The sequence below is a fragment of the Calonectris borealis genome, chromosome 1, assembly GCF_964195595.1.
Source record: "Calonectris borealis chromosome 1, bCalBor7.hap1.2, whole genome shotgun sequence".
Lineage (NCBI taxonomy): Eukaryota > Metazoa > Chordata > Aves > Procellariiformes > Procellariidae > Calonectris > Calonectris borealis.
In genome coordinates, this window is record NC_134312.1 from 133464643 (window position 1) to 133486264 (window position 21622).

Below are 21622 nucleotides of genomic sequence, written 5' to 3' on the forward strand. Positions count from 1 at the left end.
GCAGTGCTTACACTAAGTCAAGGACTTTTCAGCTCCTCATACTGCCCTGCCAGCACGGAGGCTGGGGTGCACAAGAAGTTGGGAGGGGACACAGCCAGGACAGCTGACCCAAACTGGCCAAAGGGATATTCCATACCATATGACGTCATGCTGAACAAAAAACTGGAGAGGTTGTCTGGGGGGTACGGCTACTGTTTGGGAAGTGGCTGGGCATTGGTCAGTGGGTGGTGAGCAATTTGCATTGTGCATCACTTGTTTTGTATATTCTTTTATCATTATTATTATTTTCCCTTCTGTTTTTGTCCTATTAAACTGTCTTTATCTCAACCCACGACTTTTACCTTTTTTCCGATTATCTCCCCCATCCCACTGCAGGGGAGTGAGTGAGTGGCTGTGTGGTGTTTAGCTGCCTGCCGGGTTAAACCACGACACTATGCAATCTCGCTCTTTCAAAAGGGTTAAGGAGACTTGGCACAATAAAATCTAACATGTATTGTTGGATCCAAAGTGATATATTAAGGGAGCCTTTGGGAATACAGATGCAACTACTGCCATTTAGAACTACCACAATGATCTTTTCTTTCCTTGCTTACTCCGTAGTTGCATGTGCATGAACATCTCTGATGATCAGATGTGCTTTGGCATATTGTTTAAAAAGTTTGTATCAGAGATATGAGTGTGACATATTAAATTCAGTGAGAGGCAACTACTGTGATAGGCCTAAGAAAAGCTGAATAAATTCGTAAGGTTTATTAGAAGTACCTGCCTGAAGTTCTTTACCACAGAATTGCTGAGATGCATATTTTATATGGAAACGCCCCACATATATACAGAGATACAAACGTACTGACTTACTGTTGTTCTTTATTTACCTAACTGTAAATGTGACATTTTTGCGATGAATTGTGGTCATACCAAATGCCTTAGCTGGAGTATAAAGTATTTGTCCTGCTGGGTAAATTCCACTAGAATAACTTGGTGTTTGTGTTTTTTAAAAGCTGGAACCAAGCATACCAATCCCTCTTGGAAAAACAGAAAACTCTCTTTCCTCTTTTCCTGGAGGGTAGCTCAGGCATTATGTCAGCTGGAGTGGCTTCGGCTCTGCTGCTGCTCAGAGAAGAGTCACATCAGGGCAGCCCTAGGCCAAGTGTTCGCTCTGTCCTCCAAACTAGGTTTTGGGTGGTGTCCTCTGCTCAGCTCCTCTGTTTCTGTGCCTGCGTGTGTGCGTACGTGTGAATTGCACACAACGGGTCTTCCTCTCAAATGCTTCCCATCTGTCCTAAGTGCTCCGTGGCTGCCTACTATGTTTCCAACGAGTGTGCAGACTGGGTGAAGAGCATTTGTGGCCTGTGGGAGGGGACTGGGACTGTAACATAAAAAAGTCCATGTGCAGTATGACTTAGGTGGCCCCTTCTGTGAGTGCTCTGCTCTTTGATGGAGTGATTCAGAGAAGATACAATTCTAGGACTATGACCTTTACCTCCCCCCATTGTTTTTGAAGGGGATATAGGAAAAATATAATGTAAACTGAAAGCTGTTGTCTTAGCAGAGGAGTTGCTGTTTATCATGTAGCATGGATTTAACCTCTTGAAGATTGAATAGTACAGGTTTTCCTTCTGATATTGTTTTTTCCTCCCCTTCGAGCTTTTCTTTTTCATGAAGCTGAATCCTTGCAAATACTTTTAGCCGAGAGTATTATTCCTGATAGTAAGTGTTGCAAAAGAAAAAATATTAAAAAATGAACAAAATTTGGAATTAATTTTTCAAGTAAATTATGGTTCTTCGATAATTGTTTTCAATCAAGCAGATACAAAATGTTTAAGTTAATTTTCTCTGCCACAGATGTGCTACAAAACTAAGAGCTTAAGCTCTCTTAAAAATCTCAGTTGCAATCTACATTTAAACTGTAAAGTTAGTGGTATATTATTATTATTGTTATTGTTATTATTTAATTGGGTTTTGCGTGCATTTCAGAGGTAGCTTGTGGCAACAGGTATTTCCATTTTGGAAGAATGATGCCTCAAAGGGCTATTCAGTGGCTCCTTCATCTAAAATTATAAAGTGTAATGACGTTGAGAGAGTTGAGTCTTACAAACTACAGATTATTTTGTTCTCTGCTAGAAGAGCCCCATCTGAAGTCTTCTTTCCAGATGCTAACAACCATTTAGTTATAATCATCATAGAAATGTTATAGCTGATGCCTGCAGTAGTTGTGATGGTTTTGGTTAGGAAGGACTTTTGGAGCCCCAGGTGGGCATTCAGTGGTTACACCAGTGCATTCCCCTTTCATTAGTGCTGTGCCATCTGTAATAAATTCTGCCAGACCTTATATGAATCTGTCTTCCTCCTCCTCCTTGAAATACATTTGTACCACAGCATCCCATATGCGATTGGCCTGCCAGCTGCTCAGTGTTCCTCGAGTCCAGAAGACAACGGCCTTGTAGGTCACACTTGGTCTTCAGGCCTTCTGGTCCTCCAGGTCTAGGTTACTAAAGTAGTACCATTGAATGTAATGTAGTTTTGGTTTGGGGTTTTTTGTTTTGTTTTTCGTTTGAGTTCAGAATGTAAGTCATGCTTTGTCCTTTGGTCTAATAAAAGGTACTGATTTTTTCCCTCCTGGTGGCTCCTAATGTCTTACTAAGAGTTTTATTGCAAACTGTTGTGTAACAAAAATACTAATTTTTTTTTAAAAGTATGCCCATAAGGACTAAAAGCCCAGTACATTCACCAGCTTATACCTAGGTCTCAAACAGAACAGCACTTCTGAAGTAAGACCTTGTCTAGCAAATTTTGAGGCAGATAGAATTTGATGGCCAGATTGTTAACCAGTTATAAAATGTACTTATAATGAAAATGTTGATAAACTATTAAGTATATGCTACCAAATGAATCTTTGTAACTGTTTTATAAGAGAAATGTGGCTTAACGGAAATGCAGTGCATTCCAACTTCTTGATTAATAGATTTTGATAACTGATCAATTTACTGTAGGTGGTAGAGAACATGAAGCTTACTGTAGTCACTGAGACCTTCCTGTAGAGGCTTATGCAGAATGTGACATAAGAGTAGGATTGTTGTGTGATGACTGTTCATGCTGTTAGTCTTTGTTACTTCTGAACAGTTACCTTTATGCAAAAGAGAAAAGCTCTGTTGCACTCTCTTCTGAGGAAATGTAATTTGAACTTTAATTTAAAGCTTAATTAGAATATTTGGAGGTAGTTTGTCTAGTTTCAGTTCTGGTTTTTTGGGTAAGCCAATGCAACACGTGTTTAGCATTCACATGAAGCTGAGTGACTAACAAAAGTGAAAACTTACAGTAGAGGAGCTCTTAACTTTTTGGCTGCCATGTCTAACTGTATACACTAGTTTTAAGGCCGGCATTTGTGTGTGAAACCATGCTGCTGCAGAAGGTGGTGTTGCCATATGGATGCTGTTACTTGGGTGGAATAGTGCCAAAGTTGTTAATAACATTTCCATTGTGCCTACACACTTCAGATGTCACCAGAAGCTGATTTAATAACGTAGTTTTTGTTGCACAGTAGCAAATCTCTGTTTCTTTTCTTGATTAATTTTTTGCTTGGAAAGACACTGTACAATAATTGAAAATAGCATAAACTGAGACACTTCTGTCTTCAAATATTGGTGGCATTATTAAAGAAATGCTTATTCTGACTAGGTCAGTTTTAAGAGATTAGATTTTACTTGTAATTTAAAATGTGGTGAGGAAACAAACTAATCAGTAGGAAAAAATATTTGTAATTATCAACAAAATCATTTCATATGTGTATGTAAAACTAATTTGGGGAATGAAAGGTGGGAATAGTTAAACTTTTAATCAACAGTTTTTTCCCAGATATGCTTATTTTAAATATAGCTGAGAGGTTACATTTCAATTCCTGATTCACAGCATTAACATTTCAAATTTTGTATTTTAAACCCAAACCACTAAGCATTAAATTAAAAAAGTCTTTGTCCCTGACATTGCAGTAATGGGTTGTACTGTGCCGGTCTCCAGCAGGGTTGGTAATAACTAACTTTGATTCTGTTTCATGAGTTTTTATGTTACAATTTGGATTGATGGTAATATAAGTCTAGGAATAGCTGATTGTGTTGGCATGGGAATGAATATTCCCCTTTTAGATCAAAATAACTTGAATAGCTTTTGATATTGGATTTCATTACTAATGTGAAAAATGCATTCTTCCAACAGAAAGAGTCTAATAGCTACAGTATGCAAGGTGGGGCAGGTTTGACTTTCAGGCATCATGGAGTACAATATTTTGAAGAAAAAGGCACCAAAAAGAGAAGCCAGATCTGTCCGCCCCAATTTTGCTGTTTTATTTTGCTTTTGGCTTAAAAGGGATTTGGGTTTTGGCTGTTAACGTAACAAGCTGTTTACCTTGGCAGAGCTGGGCCTAAGACCAGCCTTTGTTGGTTAACAAATAAATTAGTTTGAGCTCACTGTCCATGGAGTGTTTTCTCACATCATAAATCATTGTGCAAACTGGGACCCTGTTTTAGTCCAGTTCCTGAGGAGAAATCTAGCACAGCACTTAAGGAATGAGGTATGTTGTACTTACAGATGTGGAGCAAAACTCAGATCTGCTTTTTTCTTAGCATATCTGGATCAGTGTTGTCTCCACTATCAATCCAGCTTCCATGCAGACAAAATTTCACCTCAAAAGAAACAAAAAAGATTAAGTTTGACCGGCAGACTGAATTTTTCAAAACATGGGTTGAAAAGGTGGTGTGGTTTAGCATGCTTTAGAAAATGGGCTTGATTTAAAAACTGCAACTGCATGGACCTATAAATTATAAAGCACTTTCAGGCTGTCATACGCTCTGCAAGCTTCAATAGTGTGATAAATGAGAACTTTGAGTGATCTCAGAAGTACCTTCCTGTCATTTTGTCACAATCTGCACATTTGTTAGGTGTGCTCTTATTCTTTCCAAACTGTGCTCTTGATTTCCTTTGAAGAGTTTATAAACATCTTGATTGTGTGGTCCATTTTTGGTGACTCATATGTCTCTGACAGCTTACACACACTTATATTACAGTAATCAAATTCTCTGAGAGGAGACGGCTTTTGAAAATATTTATATGTGTTTTTTAATGAGTGGAAACTTTTATAGACAGAGAAGACCCTGCGCAGCAAAGGGTTTTTTTGTTTGTTTAATTAAACTTCCAGTAAAACAAAAGTGGTTGAACCGCTGCAGCTGTCTGTATATGAATTAGTGCAAGGCAGACAAACTTCAGGAAGATAACTCCAGTGCCTCCAGCCTATCCAAGCAGCTGTAGAGTCCTTTTGGTCTCTTTTCACAAGAGAGAACATAATTAATAAGAAAACGAAACTGTCTAGAATCATGTTAGTTTTACAGCCTCCTTAGGGGAAAACTGTAAGCACAGCAACAGGTCCTAGAACGCTTTTAAAACATGGGACTTAGAGAGGGGGAGTGTTTTTTGCCTTCCTTCAGTATGTCTTGCTGCAGTCTGAATGTTGAGGAGTGTTTGAAGAATCAGTAGGTGGAGCCAGCCCGAATCCCTGCTCCATTGCCATCTCCCCCTTACAGCTCTCTAACCACCTCCTGGTTGCTTAGGGAGAACTCAGAGCAAAGCGGTATGTGATTGCATTCACAGGAAAATGAGAATGGGATTTAAAAGCTTCCTAAGAAGGGAGGAGAAATGACTTGGCACATACAAAAAGCAGTGTATAAACTGTGAGTCCTGAGAGCAAATGCATCCTAATAGGCTTCTTAAAAACAAAAGATACAGGGCCGTGCTGTCAAAAGGTCTTCCTGGGGCTCAACCAAATTGGAAATACCCTGCTAAATAGTCTGAATTTTGCCTTTTTGAGCCTGAGTACTGTTGCGTTCTGTGGAGATAAAAATTTTCATTGCTGCGAGACTTAAAGTAGTGTGTGTACCTTGGTGCCGCTGCCTGAATCCAGTAGGCTTTGGACAGCTATTGTGTAAATACAACTTCTGAACCAACTTTACTGGTTTCTCTGGGGTAAAGTATGCGTATGTGGATAATACTGATGCTATTTTTAGGGACTTTAGTTCATATTTTAGAAATACGTCTCCTTTTTTTTTATTTTCTCTAGCTGGAATGGATAGTTAAGTAGGGAATTGGGGTTGTTTAGCCTGGAGAAGAGGAGACTGAGGGGAGACCTCATTGCACTCTACAACTACCTGAAAGGAGGTTGTAGCGAGGTGGGTGTTGGTCTCTTCTCCCAAGTAACCAGTGATAGGACGAGAGGAAATGGCCTCAAGTTGTGCCACGGGAGGTTTAGATTGGACATTAGGAAAAATTTCTTTACTGAAAGAGTGGTCAAGCCTTGGCACAGGCTGCCGGGGAAGTGGTTGAGTCACCATCCCTGGAAGTATTTAAAAGACGTGTAGATGAGGCGCTTAGGGACATGGTTTAGTGGGCATGGTGGTGTTGGGTTGACGGTTGGACCCGATGATCTTAGGGGTCTTTTCCAACCTTAATGATTCTATGATTCTAAGTTCAACATATTGTCTAGTTTGTGTAGCAGTTGGCACAGAAGGGGTCCAGAAACTCTGCCAAAGGTGGTGTGGAATGGCTCAGCAGTTGTGGTGGTATGCTGCAGGGCAACTAGGTGGGTTTAAAAATCAGTTGGATGGTTGAGCTCAAAGGGTTGGGCTTTTCAGATCTTCTCCAAGTCGCTGAGGCTTCAAGAGCTGAAACTCCTAACTTACTTGAATGAAGGGCAGGCAGAGTCTGTGCCACTTGGGGTGAGATTGGAGACTTCTGGAACGGCAAGTCTGGAAGCCTGAATTTTATAACTTCTGACACCAGGAGGAAGGCTCCTGCTCCACCTCAAGATCTGCGATTACAGAACAGATTCAGTGCTCTTGTAGGTGATGAGTGTCTGGGTGCTCCATCCAGTGAATGTGTGCTTGTGGCAAAGGCAGTTCCTAGCTTCCTGGGCTGCATTAGGCAGAGGATTGGCAGGAGGCAGGTGGAGAAAGGTGATCTTCCTCCTCTTCTCCTTTCTGATGAGGCACATCTGGAGTGCTGTTCTGGGTTCTCCCGTACAAGGGAGAGAGATGGAGATACTGGAGTGAGTCCGGCAAAGGGCCGTGAAGATGATTGGGGGATTAGAGCATCTGACATCTGAGGAGAGTCTGAGAGAGATGGGACTGTTTAGCCTGGAGCAGAGAAGGCTCGGGGTGATGTTATCAATGTGCCTGAATACACGACGTGGTGGAATAAAAAAAGTGGAGCCAGAGTCCTCTTGGCAGTAGACGGTGAAAGGAGGAGAGGCAATGGGCATGAATTGAAATAAAGGAAAATCCATTTAAACATAAGAAACCTTTTTAACCTTAAGGATGATCGAACACTGGATTTTTCCATCCTTAAAGATATTCAAAACCTGGCTGCATAAGGCCCTGAGCAACCTGCGCTTGAGCTGTCTCTGCTTTGAATAAGGAGGTTTGGTCTGCAGAGGTGCCTTCCAACTCCAAATGTTGTGTGATTTGGGTAGTGGTTAATGGGTTGTACTCTACTTGCAAGGTGATAATAAATGGAGTACCACCAGGGGCTGTCTTGGGAGCTGTTCTGTTTAACATCTTTATCATGTGGCAGTGGAAGTGCACTCTTCTCAAGTCTGTGGTTGATACAAAATTGGTGGAACAAGTTGATGTAGTAAGGGAGGGATCTGAGAGCAGAGGAACTCCAGTTGTCTAGCTTGGAGAAGAGAAAACGGGAGGTCCTAATAGCAGCCTTACAATACCCACAAGGAGGTTATCAAGAAGATGGAGTCAGGCTCTTCACAGCAGTGCATGGTGGGACAACAAGACCAATGGATGTAAATTGAAACAAGAAAGGTTCCAATGGACTGTAGAAAGAAAACTTTTCTCCCAGTCAAGCAGTGGAGCAGCTTGCCCTGCACGCCCTACCTCTGTTCTTGGAGGTTTTCAAGACCCATGTGGACAAAGCCCTGAGCAACCTGGTTTGACCTCAGAGCTGGTCCTGCTTTGAACAGGAAGCTGAACTAGAGATCTGAGGTCCCTCCCAGCCTCAATGACTGATTTTTCAGTTAAGTTTCAGTGGTAAATTTTTCAAGTTCTGTTTGCATGTCAGCTTGTAATGTGTGGTGCCACTCTTTCTCTTTTGCTATTCATTATATAGTTTAGCAGGCCTCTTGTGAACTGGTTTTACAATGTTTTTTGGGCTTCAGAGAATAACATTATCAGCCATAGCCTTGTGTCTGGGATGTATCTGAAAGTCAGAATGCTCTTTTAGCTATGACTTGCAGGCTCTGGGGGAGGGAGGGAGATGTTCCGCATTGTGTCTGTGTGACATTTTGGGAGTGGAAAGGAATAACTCTGCTTTCCTGTCAGCTTAATTCAATTTAGTCCTCAGGGCTTCTGTTATTTAGGCAGAACCTTTTTACTGTCTGAGGTGTAATGGTTAGCTTTGCTTTGTGAGCTGTATTGCCTGTTTGCTGGCCACGTTTTGCAAGGTTTACATAGCACAGTCATTTGTGCAGAAAGCAGATGCCTATTACTAGTTCTCATTTTGCTGTTTCAATGGTTGAAGTGCTAAATGTTTGGTGGAGCATCCTGGGGCGTGGTTTTCCACTGAAGAAAAGAGGAGTAAGACTTTACAAATATGACTATCCTTGACCTTACCAGTCTGGCTCCTCCTAGTAGATATTTGACAAACCACTGAATACAATTGTGGCTTCCATATTTGAATACCCCAGGTCTATTATTTGTGATTCTCCAAAAGATTTTTTCTGTCTTTATGACTTCCTTAATTCTCTACAGGGACTTTGTTGTGTGTATGGTTTCAAGGGATGGGAAGCCCTCCCAGGAAAAGACAAAGGCATATCGTATAATGGTAGCAAACTTATAATACATGTCTGTTTGATAGCAGACATTCAGAGCAGTAGGAGTATGTCATCTTCAGATCCTCTAATGCATAATCACAAGTAAAAGTAAATTTTTCTTCCTTTGGTGAAACCCTGCGAGATCATGTTCATGCAGCAAAGCTCTGCATTTCTGTGTAAACAACAATGAAACTCAGCATGATGCAAAAAATTCTTGTTAAATACTCTTTAGGTTAATAGTGATGTATTTAGCAAAGTAAGTGCAGTGGCTTGGAATGCTTATGGATTTGGGAAGCTTTCCAGAAATAAAATGCTGTAGAAGTGCCATGAACAAAAGCTAAAATGTTGTCCAAGAAATAAAAATAAACTTTGTAATGCTGCCAGAGCAGATACTGTTGAAGCATCACAAATTAATTTCCTTTAAACAGTAAAGAAAAATGCGTGCCATTTGTTGCCTTAACCATGATGAGCATTCCTGTGTTTTTTTTTTTCTTTGCAGTTACCCACAAAATGTTGCCATTACATGTAACATGCTCTCCTGGTTAAGCTGAATATATTACTTTCACTGAGAATATATAATTGGATTGGTGTTTTCTTATTCCTTTCAAAGGCATGGAAACTTCAATGTAGTCAATAATTATGCATATGTGTGTTTTTCTTTTAGTGGAGGCGATAGTGGAGTTTGACTACAAAGCTCAACATGATGATGAGCTGACAATCACTGTAGGTGACATAATCACCAATATCAAGAAAGATGATGGAGGCTGGTGGGAAGGACAGCTCAAAGGCAGAAGAGGTTTGTTCCCTGACAACTTTGTAAGAGTGAGTACAAAGTGGAACTGTTCTTGTGTTGCGTGTATATGTTTCGTGTACTGTGCTGTTTAGGCTAAATATCAGCCTTTATATCATAATATTTCTTATATCCAAAACCATAATATATTGCAATACAATTTTCTATTGAGGCTATGTTACAAAGAAAAGATTATTTTCTTTGCAAAGACAATATAGTTTTGATATCCTGAAAATAAAAGTAGCTACCCGCACATTTCTCTGCCATTCAGTGATTATGTTTGACTGTGTGGTCTGGGAACAAAGTGCTTACTGTAGAACAACTTATATGTTGTGGCATTTGCAATATTTTCTCTTCTCTGTAACTGCTGCTACTTCTCCAGAGTGCTTTCTTAGGTTTTATAGAAGCTTTTTGTGAATACTTATTCCTGGCTAAACTAGTTGAGAATAATTAAAGTGGATTTTTTTAAACAGTTGCCTCTAAAAACTTAAAAAAAAAAATCATTACTTTGTGTTTCCTGTAACATACCAAATAACTTGCAGTAATACCGGTTTTACGAAAGCCATTCAAAGTTTTAGAAATATATATCTTTTTTACTGGGCATCTGTGCGTGTGCGCGTATGTCTGCACATATGAGACTAGCTGTTAGGACCTCTGGGCCTTCTTGATTTGTCATAGCAGACCTAGGCTGTTAGTTTCTATAAAACTCCATAAACTTGGCTCTCCACTATGGAAAAGAGAGCAAGAACTACAAAAAAATTTATAAATAGGTTTTGTGTTAATCTGTTACCACAGCTTCAGAGGATCTTTGGGACTTTCCCCTTCCCAGGGGTATAAGTATCTTTTTTTTCTTCTTCTTTTTCTTCTTCTAACTGTGTGAGCCTGTTGTGTGTTTAGACATATGCACATAATGAAGTTATTTCATTTTGCTTCAATAACACTGCATATGTTGAGGTAATTTGGGGAAGTGGTTTGGTGGCAAACTTACCGAGCCCATAGCGGGGGTGGGGGGGACAGGGAGGGGACGGGACGGACATGGGAGCCTCAGGTGTTACCGTGGGGACAAACATACTCGCATCCTAATCCTTGTTGTTGTCATTGCCAAGAAGAAAGAACAGCTCTGTGTCTGTCAGGCGGCAATGATTAGGCGGAAGTAACAGCCTGAGTGAGATGAAAGGGAGTGGAGGAGGAAAATGGATACCCTGTTTCTTGTTAACCTCTGAAAATGCACACTTTAGGGTAGGGGGAAGAAACTATTTTGGGACTCGTTGTGTATTGATAATATTTTTCTGCTTGAACTCTGATGAGCTGTGAAGTTCTGTGGGACAAAAGCAGACTTCCTTTAAGCTTTCTCCTGGCTGGTATTTGAAATCTGCTGCTGATTTTAGGAGGTGTTGGATTTAGTGTCCTAAATAAATGCGGCCTATGAATTTCTGTTATGAAAATAGCATAATCTAAGTATGATTGCAAGTTCTTCCCCTTAGTACCTAATTTTTAAGGCCTCTTCTTTCCAAAATGACTTCAAACTGTGGCATCCTGTCACATAATTGAAAAATAAGTATTTTTTTTCTCAATAGAAAATTTTAAAACGGCAATAAATGTTTTGGATTTTATGTTCTCATAAAATATCACTGCCTACTCTTTGCTTTCTAGCCTCCCTCCCCCCTTTTTTTTTTAAAAACAGCATCCAGGGCTGTTTTCTAAAGAACTAAAAACTGCATTAAATTCTTCCTCATTCTCAGCTTGAATGCAAAGTCAAATACGCTTTTCATAGTTGAGCATTCCCTCTCTAAATTAGGTAACATGGAGTGGAAGATACAAACTTCCTAAAAGTATAGTTAGTTTGTGAACATTTTGAGTGAAAACCTTTATTTTTCTTCAGTTTTTCTTGTGTAAATCTCCTTGTATCTGGAAAACTGTAGTCAAACATAACAGGAGTCCCATTAGAAAGCTTGTTGAGCGTAATCATTCTGTCCACTAAGATTATAAGTAATTGTAAACTTTCAGTTATGGAAAATTTTTTAACGAGTACATGCAGAGTCGAGCTCACCAGCAATCAGTCCATGCCCCATTGCTATTCTGTTGTGTCAGCAAGGTAATTGAGAGACAGGCAAAAAGGGATGCTACAGATCAGTGGTGGAGCTGGATGCAACTCCAAATTCCTATTGCTTATCAGAATTGGTTGTAAGAGTAGTTACTTGAGAAAGTTATTCAGAGGTAAAAATCACTAATGAAATTCTTGAGGTACTTTGCATTCTACCTTCAAGTGGAGGGAATAATTTCTTATGGAAAATAGCTTTTCCTTCCTCTGATTTGATTTTCTTTTGAATAAATTCATGATGACATTCCAAAGAAACTGTTGGGTTTTGCAAAAATTGAATGTTTGGGCTGGATTGAAACCACTGAATTGACACAGTAAAGAGGCCTGAGTGGTCTCGGTTAGCGTGTGTGCATAGAGTCTGGAAGTGCAGTTTGAAGAAAAGAGAGTTTGAGAAAAGATGTACAAATCAGAAATGAAAAAATTAGGGAAATGCAATACATTGGAATGTTTATGAAAAGACATTAATACAAAGTGTTACTTAAGAAAATTAAAAAAATATTTTTCAAGGGAGTACTAGGTTGTGATGTGGAAAAGACATTTGGGGTTGCCTGTAGCAAAAGTGGTTTTAAATTTCACGGAATAAATGTAAATTAGGAGACCATTGAAGAGGAGTTTTCTGAAGACAGATGTGAGAAAGCAAGAGGAAAGGGGAGGTAGCAGTGATATGTATGCAGTACATGTGCAGTTATTTTTTTCAGAGGACTTTCACTGTGAAGTTGTATCAAAGGTGCTTCCTGTTCTTGAATCTGCAAAACAACTGCTCTGAATTTTATATATTTTTATAGATACAGACACAAAAAAACACAGATTCGTACCCTTCTTCTGCTCTGCAATTCAATATGCAAGGTGGAACAGAAAAGGTATTTGAAATTTCTCTTTCCTTTTTCACTGCCTATTAGTCTGCAGCTATGGTCACTTGGAAGATTTTGTAGAAGTTTGTCTAAATATGAGAAAATGCTTTGGTCCCTCTTTAAGATCTAATTTACCTCTGTCAGCCTTTGTAGATATCTACTTTTGTTAGAGACAGTGATGCTGAATTTATTGTAAGAAATGTATGAAATGCGTATCTGGTGGTTGTCTTTTCTGTTTTTTTTTCAATTTTTCAGGTAGAGAAATAGAAGTATGAGTGGAGAATTATGTACTGTTCTGGTTGTCTGTTTTACTCCTCAGTTACGCAGTTGAGGAAGTAGCAGGTGTGATTGCAGTGTAGTTCATTTGCATGGTATAAAGTTGGTCCTCGATATCTTTCTAGCTTGAAAACTTCAACTTGAAAGCTAAAATCCTTACTTTTATAACCAGAAAATAAAGGAAATGTGGATGATGTGTAGTGTATTAGTTTTTTTTTTAAATGCCATTAGGAGACAGACAAGAGGCTTTTGATTTTTTCCTGGTCTTATTTTAACAAATTCCTTGTGTAACCGTGCAGTGTAAAACTGTGTTTGTAAGTGTGACAGCATCTGAGACAGTTAGATTTTGCTGATAGCAGATGAAGATGTAGAAAGCAGGAAACTGTGGTGCAGAGCCATGCTTGCCAGTTTTAATTTACAAACCCAATTCTATGTGGGATTGGGTAGCTTTTTACTGGTAAACTGAATGTGCTGCATGTGACAACCTTCAGGTTTGTCTGTACTCCAGAGGACTTGCCAATATTGCTAGCAGAATTGGGGAGGTAAATTTATTTTAAAATTAGCAAGAAGTGTGGTGGTAGTAGTTGAAATTGTGGAGTATAGCTTGGGTTTTAGAATCAATGAAACAGGACAGGGGGTTTGTGTAACTGTACTGCTGCCTCAGGTCAGAACAGCAACTTGGATTTCTTGTTACACAAGTAGAATACAATCTTTAAATAGTGTAAATTAATTGTAGGATGTCAGGGATGTTCATGCTGAATCATAGGTACACGGTGGAGATTCTCTCTCTTGCTTGTCATTTAATTTTCTTCTCTAAATGTTTTGTTTGGTTGGTTTTAATCTTCACAACCAGTCAGAGGCTGCAGGGAATTGTGAGTGAAGCTGAGACCCTTGTGCTTGCTACGCACCCCACACACCCCTACCTATTCCTATTAGTGCTTTCCTAAAACCTGTCATAAGACTGGCCCTGTGCACATGCAGGGGCCTTTTACAGCTGTAGTTTGGCTCCTGGGAGGGAAAAGAGAATATTCCCCATGTCCCGGAACACTTTGGTTCCTACAGTGCTTTCTGCTTCCCTGGCCCTCCGGCTGCGGCTTGGTACCTGTCAGGTCGGAGGACCGACCAACTCCTGTTGTCCTTCCCTCCTGCTTTGCCACTGAGCTCTCTGATACCACTGTGCTCACTTTTGCTTCAGGGCTTGTAGGTTGGTATCGCCTTCACTGCTCTCCTGAGTACCCTGAATACTATTAATTAATTAAGTGACGTCTGGGTCAGCTTTGTCTAAGTAGCTACTTCTCAAAGTTGTGGCATCTGCCGAGGCACTGAAGTTATATGCAGACTAGGGAAAGTGGTGTTATTTCTGTCTGTACCTGAAAAGACAACTTGCTTTATGGGTCAGTGAATTATTACGGGGTTTTTTTTTACATACTTGGCAGGAATTTGCAATTCAATTACTGAGCTTTTTTGTTGGAAAGCTTACTAGAATACTGTCTACATATTTGTACTTAGGAAGTGTTTTAGATTGTGGCATCCTAATTGTAATGTTGTCTTATGACATGAAAGCCAGGAATGAAAGCCAGGAGTACTAGTTTCCTATTCCGAGTTCTGAGTATGACCATTAAAGTTGTTATCCTTATGGTGAAATGTAAGAGAATATAACTGGTGAAAGAAACTTTCAGATAGGTTTCATCATGTGCAAATGTTGTCTCTTTGAGCTTTTGTTTCTGTCAACAAGCAGTGAAGATTTTTGTGGGGAGAAACATAGCATCACTGATGTGTTATTGTTTATTATTGCTGCTGTTAGTACTCTTACAATGGTGAAAGCAAAACTAGCAAAATGAAGCCTTTCTCCCTCTCCCAGCCCATCTCCCCCCTGAAGACACAGATCCACCAAGATGGTCTTGTACCAGTCAATAGTCTCTGACTTGGCAGTGTTCACTCTTCAGAGGGAGTTCAGCACAGAACAGCAGCAGCACTCTGGGCTGTCCTGGCTGCCCAGGGCATGACTACAAAAAATGTCACGCCTCAACCTGTTCGTCTGGCTTCAGTGGAGGTGGGGGAGCTCCCAGTGAGGCAGCTGCCCTGGGTGTTTGGCCTGGAAGTGATGTGAGACTCGCTGGCAGCGACAGAGGCTCTTTCCCATTCCCTGTTGCGGGGAACTGGTGATACTATCGGCTGAATGGGGAGGTTGCCGTGCGCATTGCCGTCAGCAGAATGGATCCCGTATGTTTGTCATGGGGGCAAGTGTGGTGTTGGCTATCCTGTGGTGATCAGTTTGTTGGATGTGTTTTGATGCCAGGCTTTGAGGGGGTGATTACTGGGGGGGGGTGGGGGGGGTGGGACAGAGAGGAAAGAAGGGTTGCTGTTTGGGGCTGTCAGCTGTTGGATGTGTTGTGGGAAGCAGTGTGTGAACGTTTTATGAACTATGCAAAAGTGAGAGGGTTTTAAATGCATGCGGCAGTCCTGCAGTGGACACATGGTAATGTGAAGCTTCACTGTTAAGGTTTTTATTAGCTTTTGGTAACTAGTACTTTATATTGCAACAAGTTATTAGTAAAAAGTAACTTTCTGAAAAGGCAGTGGCTTAACTGTAATTACATATTGAGAGAACTGGTGAAAATTTAAGAGTTTGAAAAAAAAAGTATTGCTTTTCATTCTTTGATATGCATTGTAATTGCTGATGTTTAAAAAAACATGAAAAGAAATATTCTTATTTAAATACACATAGTACTGCTTCACTGATAGAGTTCAGTGTAAGTAGTATATACTAAGGAGACTCAATTATTTCCTCTTTTCGCTCAGGTTTGTCTTTTGTATTCTTAATAAATCCTCACTGGAGTATTTCTGTTTAAAATATGCTGTTGTTTAAATTGTAAATTTTAAAAAAATTACAATTTTATGCTAAAAAGGAAACTAAACACTTCTTTTTTTTTACCTTCCTGAGGCTCCAAGCCATGAGGAGGAGAACCTAATCAGAGATTGAAACAAGGACCAAATGTGCTACCTGGAAGTTACATTTTCAAAGATACAACTTCTCTGGAGCTGTAATATCATAATTCTTTAAGGCAGCTTCAATTTCTTCAGAACTTATTTACATATTATTATTTGGAACTGTGTGTTACACAGGGAAGTCAATGTGGTTTTGGAAATAGCCTCTTAAAGTAGTTTCCATAAGGATTTATAGAATTGGCAGGATTAGATGATCGATGGCGTTTCTCCAACTTAGTCCTAAAAGGTTGGGAGGCAAAGAGAGCGTGTCCTGACCTTATACTTTCTCTTCCCTGAAGTCAGTTTCTTTTTTTTTTTTTCCTGGCAACTTTCCAAGCTCCGGGTGTTTTTATTTTCTCTGTAGCTTGTTTATGTGTGGGTGGGTATGTTAGTAATCCATGTATTTTGGTCTGATTCATTTTCACACTTGTTCTGGCAATTGTTTTACTGTTGGAGCAGGCTGATGTGAGAAACTCTTCTTCTGTGAGTTTCTTCTTCTACAGGTAAAATCTGTAGAAGTGCTTAGCAGCATTTGCATACAAATGTCTTGCAAAATGTACTTCTACAGTTTTGGATTTGCAGAGAGTACAGCTGCGTATCTGATTTTTCCCGACAGGACCAAAAACCTCTTAGAATTCTTACAACACAGTGACAGAAAGCACAAGCTCCTAGAAACTGAATCGCAGTTCAGTCCTGATGCTGTTTGAAGCTAGCATGAGAATGCTTGTTGATATTTCCACCTTTCTTGCAATTTAATTACATAGCTCTGAGATGGATTCCCTCAATTTTAGGAAACGTTATCTGATTTTGATGTTTTTAATGTTTGTTTGCAAAAAAGGGTGTAAGAGAAACAGTATTCTGGATGCCTGTGGTGTAACTACTGCATTTAATAATCATAATTGTGAAGAGTTGTGCTTGCATTCAAGCTTAGTCTGCCAAATATTCCATTTACTCCATTAGAACCGTCCAGCCTCTATCCAGACTACATCTACTGATCGTCTTTCAGTTTGTATTACTTAAATGCTAAGTAACATTAACAGTAAGTAAGAATGAAGATGAGAGCAAGAGGGACATGTGAGAAAAAGAAAGCTATTGGGGATTGTAAGACTAGCTATTCTAACTGCTGCTGTCGTGACTTAATGATACTGTTTACTTGTGAATATTCCTGTCCTGATCAAACACTGTAATTTATTACCAGTAAGTATATGTGCTTATGTGTGTGTGGGGGGGTGTTTAGTGGTGTTAATTTTTTATTTTGGGGGGTTTTCTTTATTGTTTAGGGGTTTTACTTCGTGTAGACCATTTAACAGCTTTCATATAACAGCTTTCATGCTTTCGTAAAGTGCATATCAACTGGAATGGCAAACTATTTGCATTATTTGCTATTGGAAGTAGTATTTGACTAATTAGGTATCTTTGTATTCAGTGCCTGTAAGTGCTGCAATTCCCTCCTAGAATCTTTTGGGAACTAGTTGGGAAGCTGATGGTGGAGGCAGACTCCTTAAAGGGTCCCCATTTCCTGCCGTCACCTAATTATTGACTCTACTAGAATTTCACTGGTGCTGTTAGTAAAGTTATAATATGACAGAGTATATTAGAGCAGTTTAGGTTTATGATCAGCACATGTTGTTCTCTTCAGAGTTGGAAAGAGACGCGTGTAAGTGAGTCTCTTAATCCTCATTTTTTGGCTCTGTTACAGCCATATGAAATATATTATTGTTTATATATAGACACTGTAGTCATTCAGTTACCCTTGGAAAAGACAAAGGTGCAAGAAAACTACCATCATGTAATAGGCTGAGTTATTTACTCACTGTGACTTCAGACTCCTTCTTCAGTGATAGATACTTAGTGCTGATAGTTGTGACGGGAGGTGGTGAGGGATGGAAGGGAAGAAACAAGTAGAGCATACATTTTTAAAAATAACATTGGTACCTCCCACCCAGGGAGAAGGAACAAGGCAAACCTGTCATCTTTACAGAAGATGGTAATGACTTCTGCTTTTATTGATTTTTTTTTTTTTTTTTTTGTCTGGGAGAATTGAAAGAGACAAGTGCATCACAAATCATTCAAGACTCTGCAGTGTTGAGTGTATTTATCTGCTGCTTCACAAAACTTTGATTTCTCCATTTCCTACTGTACGGGGACTCACTGCACCCTTTGAAAGATTAATTTAGTACTTGTTCTTCCAGAGAACTTGCATTTGCCTTCCCAGAGGCTATAGGCCAGTATTATCAAAAACCCTGATTAAAAACACCCTTCCAACAGAAACAGTCTCTAAAACAGAAACTTCTTTCATAACTTTCGTGATTGCTTATGGTTACAAGTTATTGCCATTATTTCAGCTGGTTCAGGACAACCAGCTTAGCTAAGCCTTGGTTTCCCTTTGAGACATGCTTAGGTGAGTTTAGGTGGTCTGATTTATCTGTCAGTGTTTACTTATTAATTGATATCACAACGCAAATGAAACTCCTTTTTATCCTTTTGGCTGAAAATTGTTCTCTTCCTACTTGGAGCCAAGAGAGCCTCATGTCATCCAGCTTTCATTTTGCCACCTGGGTTTATCAGCCTTCTGGTTGCTTGAAGGGTTTTTTTGGGTTTTGTTCCCTCGCCCCAAGCTTCCTTATCATGCTGCCCCCAGGACCCTGCCAGCATGTGAGCAGACTGCCCATCTTACTGCATGTTGCTGTCATGTTGTCTGCATTACGTGTCCATGGCACTTTAGAGACACGGTTTATACACTGTCACCAGCTGTTGCCAAATCACTGGCCCGATGAACGCCTAATAACTATAGATAGAAGAAGGTAAGATGCAAATCTTAGTGTTTTCTTTGTTCTTCCTTAATGTCCTATGTCTCAGTTTTATTGTACTATCAAGCACAAAGACAAAATGTAACCTGTTCCTCCTGTAAAAGTCCTTCTAAGATGACCTGAGTTATTCTCCTTCCTGGGTTGAATTAGAGAAATATAGATGGAAAAATGCCTCTAATTCAGAACTACCCTGTTAACTATCTCGAATAAAAAGTATCTAAAATTCACCCACCAAAAAGCTGCATACACGTCTCAATGTAGCTTTCAGCAATTTTTTTAGTGTTTTACTTTCGTTTTAGAGGAGTCTACTTCTAAAATTTAGTTTAATATTTTCTGTACAATTTGTCTCATGGAAAAAAGTACTTATAAGTGGAACTACCTGAAATGTACTGTTGCGCATGAACAAAAGGGCATATGCTCAGTTGTTTTCCTCTGTTCCCACACAGCTTCTTCATTTTGTGACCTTCAGTCGATTCATAATGCCCTGTGGTGTACTTTTATCTATTTACCTTTCTTTGACTCTGTGGGATCTCTACTTTCAAACTGAAAGCACCTGAAGGCCCATGGTTGTGAATTTGAGTTGATCAGTTCTCATGAACAGATTGTCACAAATAATGATGGTTAATTCAAAACCAAAACCTGGTTTGTTACTGATGTTTTGTAAATGTACAGAATGCTAAAGCTAAACTAAAGTCCTGGAAGGAGTTAGGATTTGCGTTAGCTTACTGTGAGGTATCACCACAATTTTTCCCTGCAGAAGGAAAGATCATATGTACTTTGAAACCTCCCTAACTGAACAGCTGAGGGCAGATCCTTTAAAAACTATTGTACAGAAATAAATTCCCTATGCAAGTAGTTCACTGAAGTTGATGGAATGACTAGGAGGATACAACTGCTTACATGCACCAATTCTTGCAGGACTGACCACCGCATTTCATAGTCCTTAATTGTTCTGTGTGGAAAACTTCCCAATTTCTGTATTGTCAGCCCACATGTTTTTAGTGGGTCATTTTAATTTCTGCAGCCTTTCAGACAATGTGAAAATTTTTTAGAGAATCTAGGCAAACTGTCTGGTGGACATCAGAGGAAAATGATGAGTAAGTGGAGGGAGAGGAATGCCTTATTAAACTGTAAGCTCTTTTTTAATATAACTCCTTCCAAAATGTTTTCAGCAATACATACATGTGCATGTAGTAGACATGCATAATGTATGAGTGTGGTATGCAGAAGTAGATCTAAAACCAGAACATACAAGTTAAGGTATCAGAAATAATTTTTAAATAGACTTTTATTTTACAAAATAGAGAGAAAGAAAGGAAATGTATTCTCTGGTCTCATTCATTAATTCAACCTTTTTTCCTCCACTAAGCAATTGTATAATGCTGATCTCTTATATCTGAAAGAGTTTTTACAAGGAAGTAGAATGTGTGTTGCTCGCCCCTCTGAACCTTGGTGACACTTCCAGTGACGCTCTGTAATATTGACCCCATTTCTTTATGCTGAGATTTTTACCTTTTCATTGTTTCCTTAGTGAGTATTCAGATATTTAGAAAAGGGTAATTTTTGTTTGGTCTCTTTAAAGTGAGTATACTCTACTCCCCAGTAGTTTTTTTTAAGGTTCATGTGTTTCCATTAGAAGCTGCCCTTCTCTTCCCACTCGCCCACCCGGCAGCTTCTGTGTGGGTTTTATTTTCTCATGAAGCTGAAACTGGGTGTGCAAGTTACAGGGTTGAAGAACTCCTTCAGGGCTTCCTTGCTCGTGCCTGGAGTTACTTGTAATGTGTTGGTAACCTGCCTCTCCAGTCTCTGTACCATGTCCTTCTGCTGTCAAATTGCAGCGCCATGACACCAAGCACTATAAAGAATGAGAGAAAATACTTATTATAGCTGTGTTAGAGAGTGGTATTTATTTGAAGACTGGTTATATTAGTGAAGGCTTTCTCGGTCATGCCTTTGAGCCTGTCTGTACTAAAATGAGCTACTCAACTCCTACCATTGAAGAATGTATGTGGAGGGACAGACAGGGAGATGGGATCTGGGTTGGTAACAATCAGCACCACCAGCATTTGCTAATAAGTGCTAACAGATGTATTTGTTTCTTACTGATGTTTTCAGATGTTCATAAAGCGAAAACAAGATTTACAGGGAGAGGCTAAATTACTATCTCTTACTAGATTGCGTTGTTGGAAAAATTGACTAGGCTCCCAGACTCAGATCCCCTCATCAGATCTGGCAACAAGCAACAAAATTAAAGATAAATACTGGCTACAGGCAATTATTTTTAGTTAAGGCCAATTAATATTAGCTGGTTAGACTGCTTGAGAGGAAAGGGAAGTTCACATCATTGGAGCATGATACATAGTAGCAGGAGGAGACCTGAACTTGAAACAGCATTATTACTACTATGCTGCCATTACACCGATACCATCATTTTATTGAACTTCACCTCAAAGTAGCATTCCTGCTACTCTCAGGGAAATGCACATAAACAGGGCTTGTGGAAAGGTGTCACAAATAATGATTCAGTGAAAATATAGAGTGATTAATTACAAGTACTTTTCTAGGGGTGCAAAAAAAATACATTAACATAGTAGTAATTGTCCGGTAAAGATCATTTGGTGCCACCAACAGAGCTCCTTGATTTTTGTGATGTTAACAATGGCCACTTAAAATATTTTTACTTTTGTTCTGAGTGCGTGTGCCTTTCAATGAGGGCATACCATGGTGTAAATGTTATCTGCTGCAAAAATACATAGTGTAAGATAATACAAAACCAAATTGTTCTTTGTAAACATTATGGGTGAGCAGCCTTACTTGCGATAGGAACTTGCATCTCTTTTGCTCTGTCTGTACCATTGTCCCTTCATGATTATAAGAGTGTTAGTGTAACGTAGTGCCAGAGAGCTTCTGCTGTGAAGCAGCTATACAGCGAAGCTTTGCTTCAGG

General features: G+C 39.5%; 1 protein-coding gene across 2 annotated transcripts in view; it reads left to right on the forward strand.

Annotated features, from left to right (window-relative positions):
* SH3KBP1 (SH3 domain containing kinase binding protein 1) overlaps positions 1 to 21622 on the forward strand; it is a 233375-nt gene that overhangs the window by 16501 nt on the left and 195252 nt on the right. For both annotated transcript variants that reach the window (XM_075175254.1, XM_075175263.1), the window contains exon 2: positions 9525 to 9682. In XM_075175254.1, coding sequence (XP_075031355.1) covers positions 9525 to 9682 — 158 coding nt within the window. The remainder of the gene's footprint in view (positions 1 to 9524; positions 9683 to 21622) is intronic.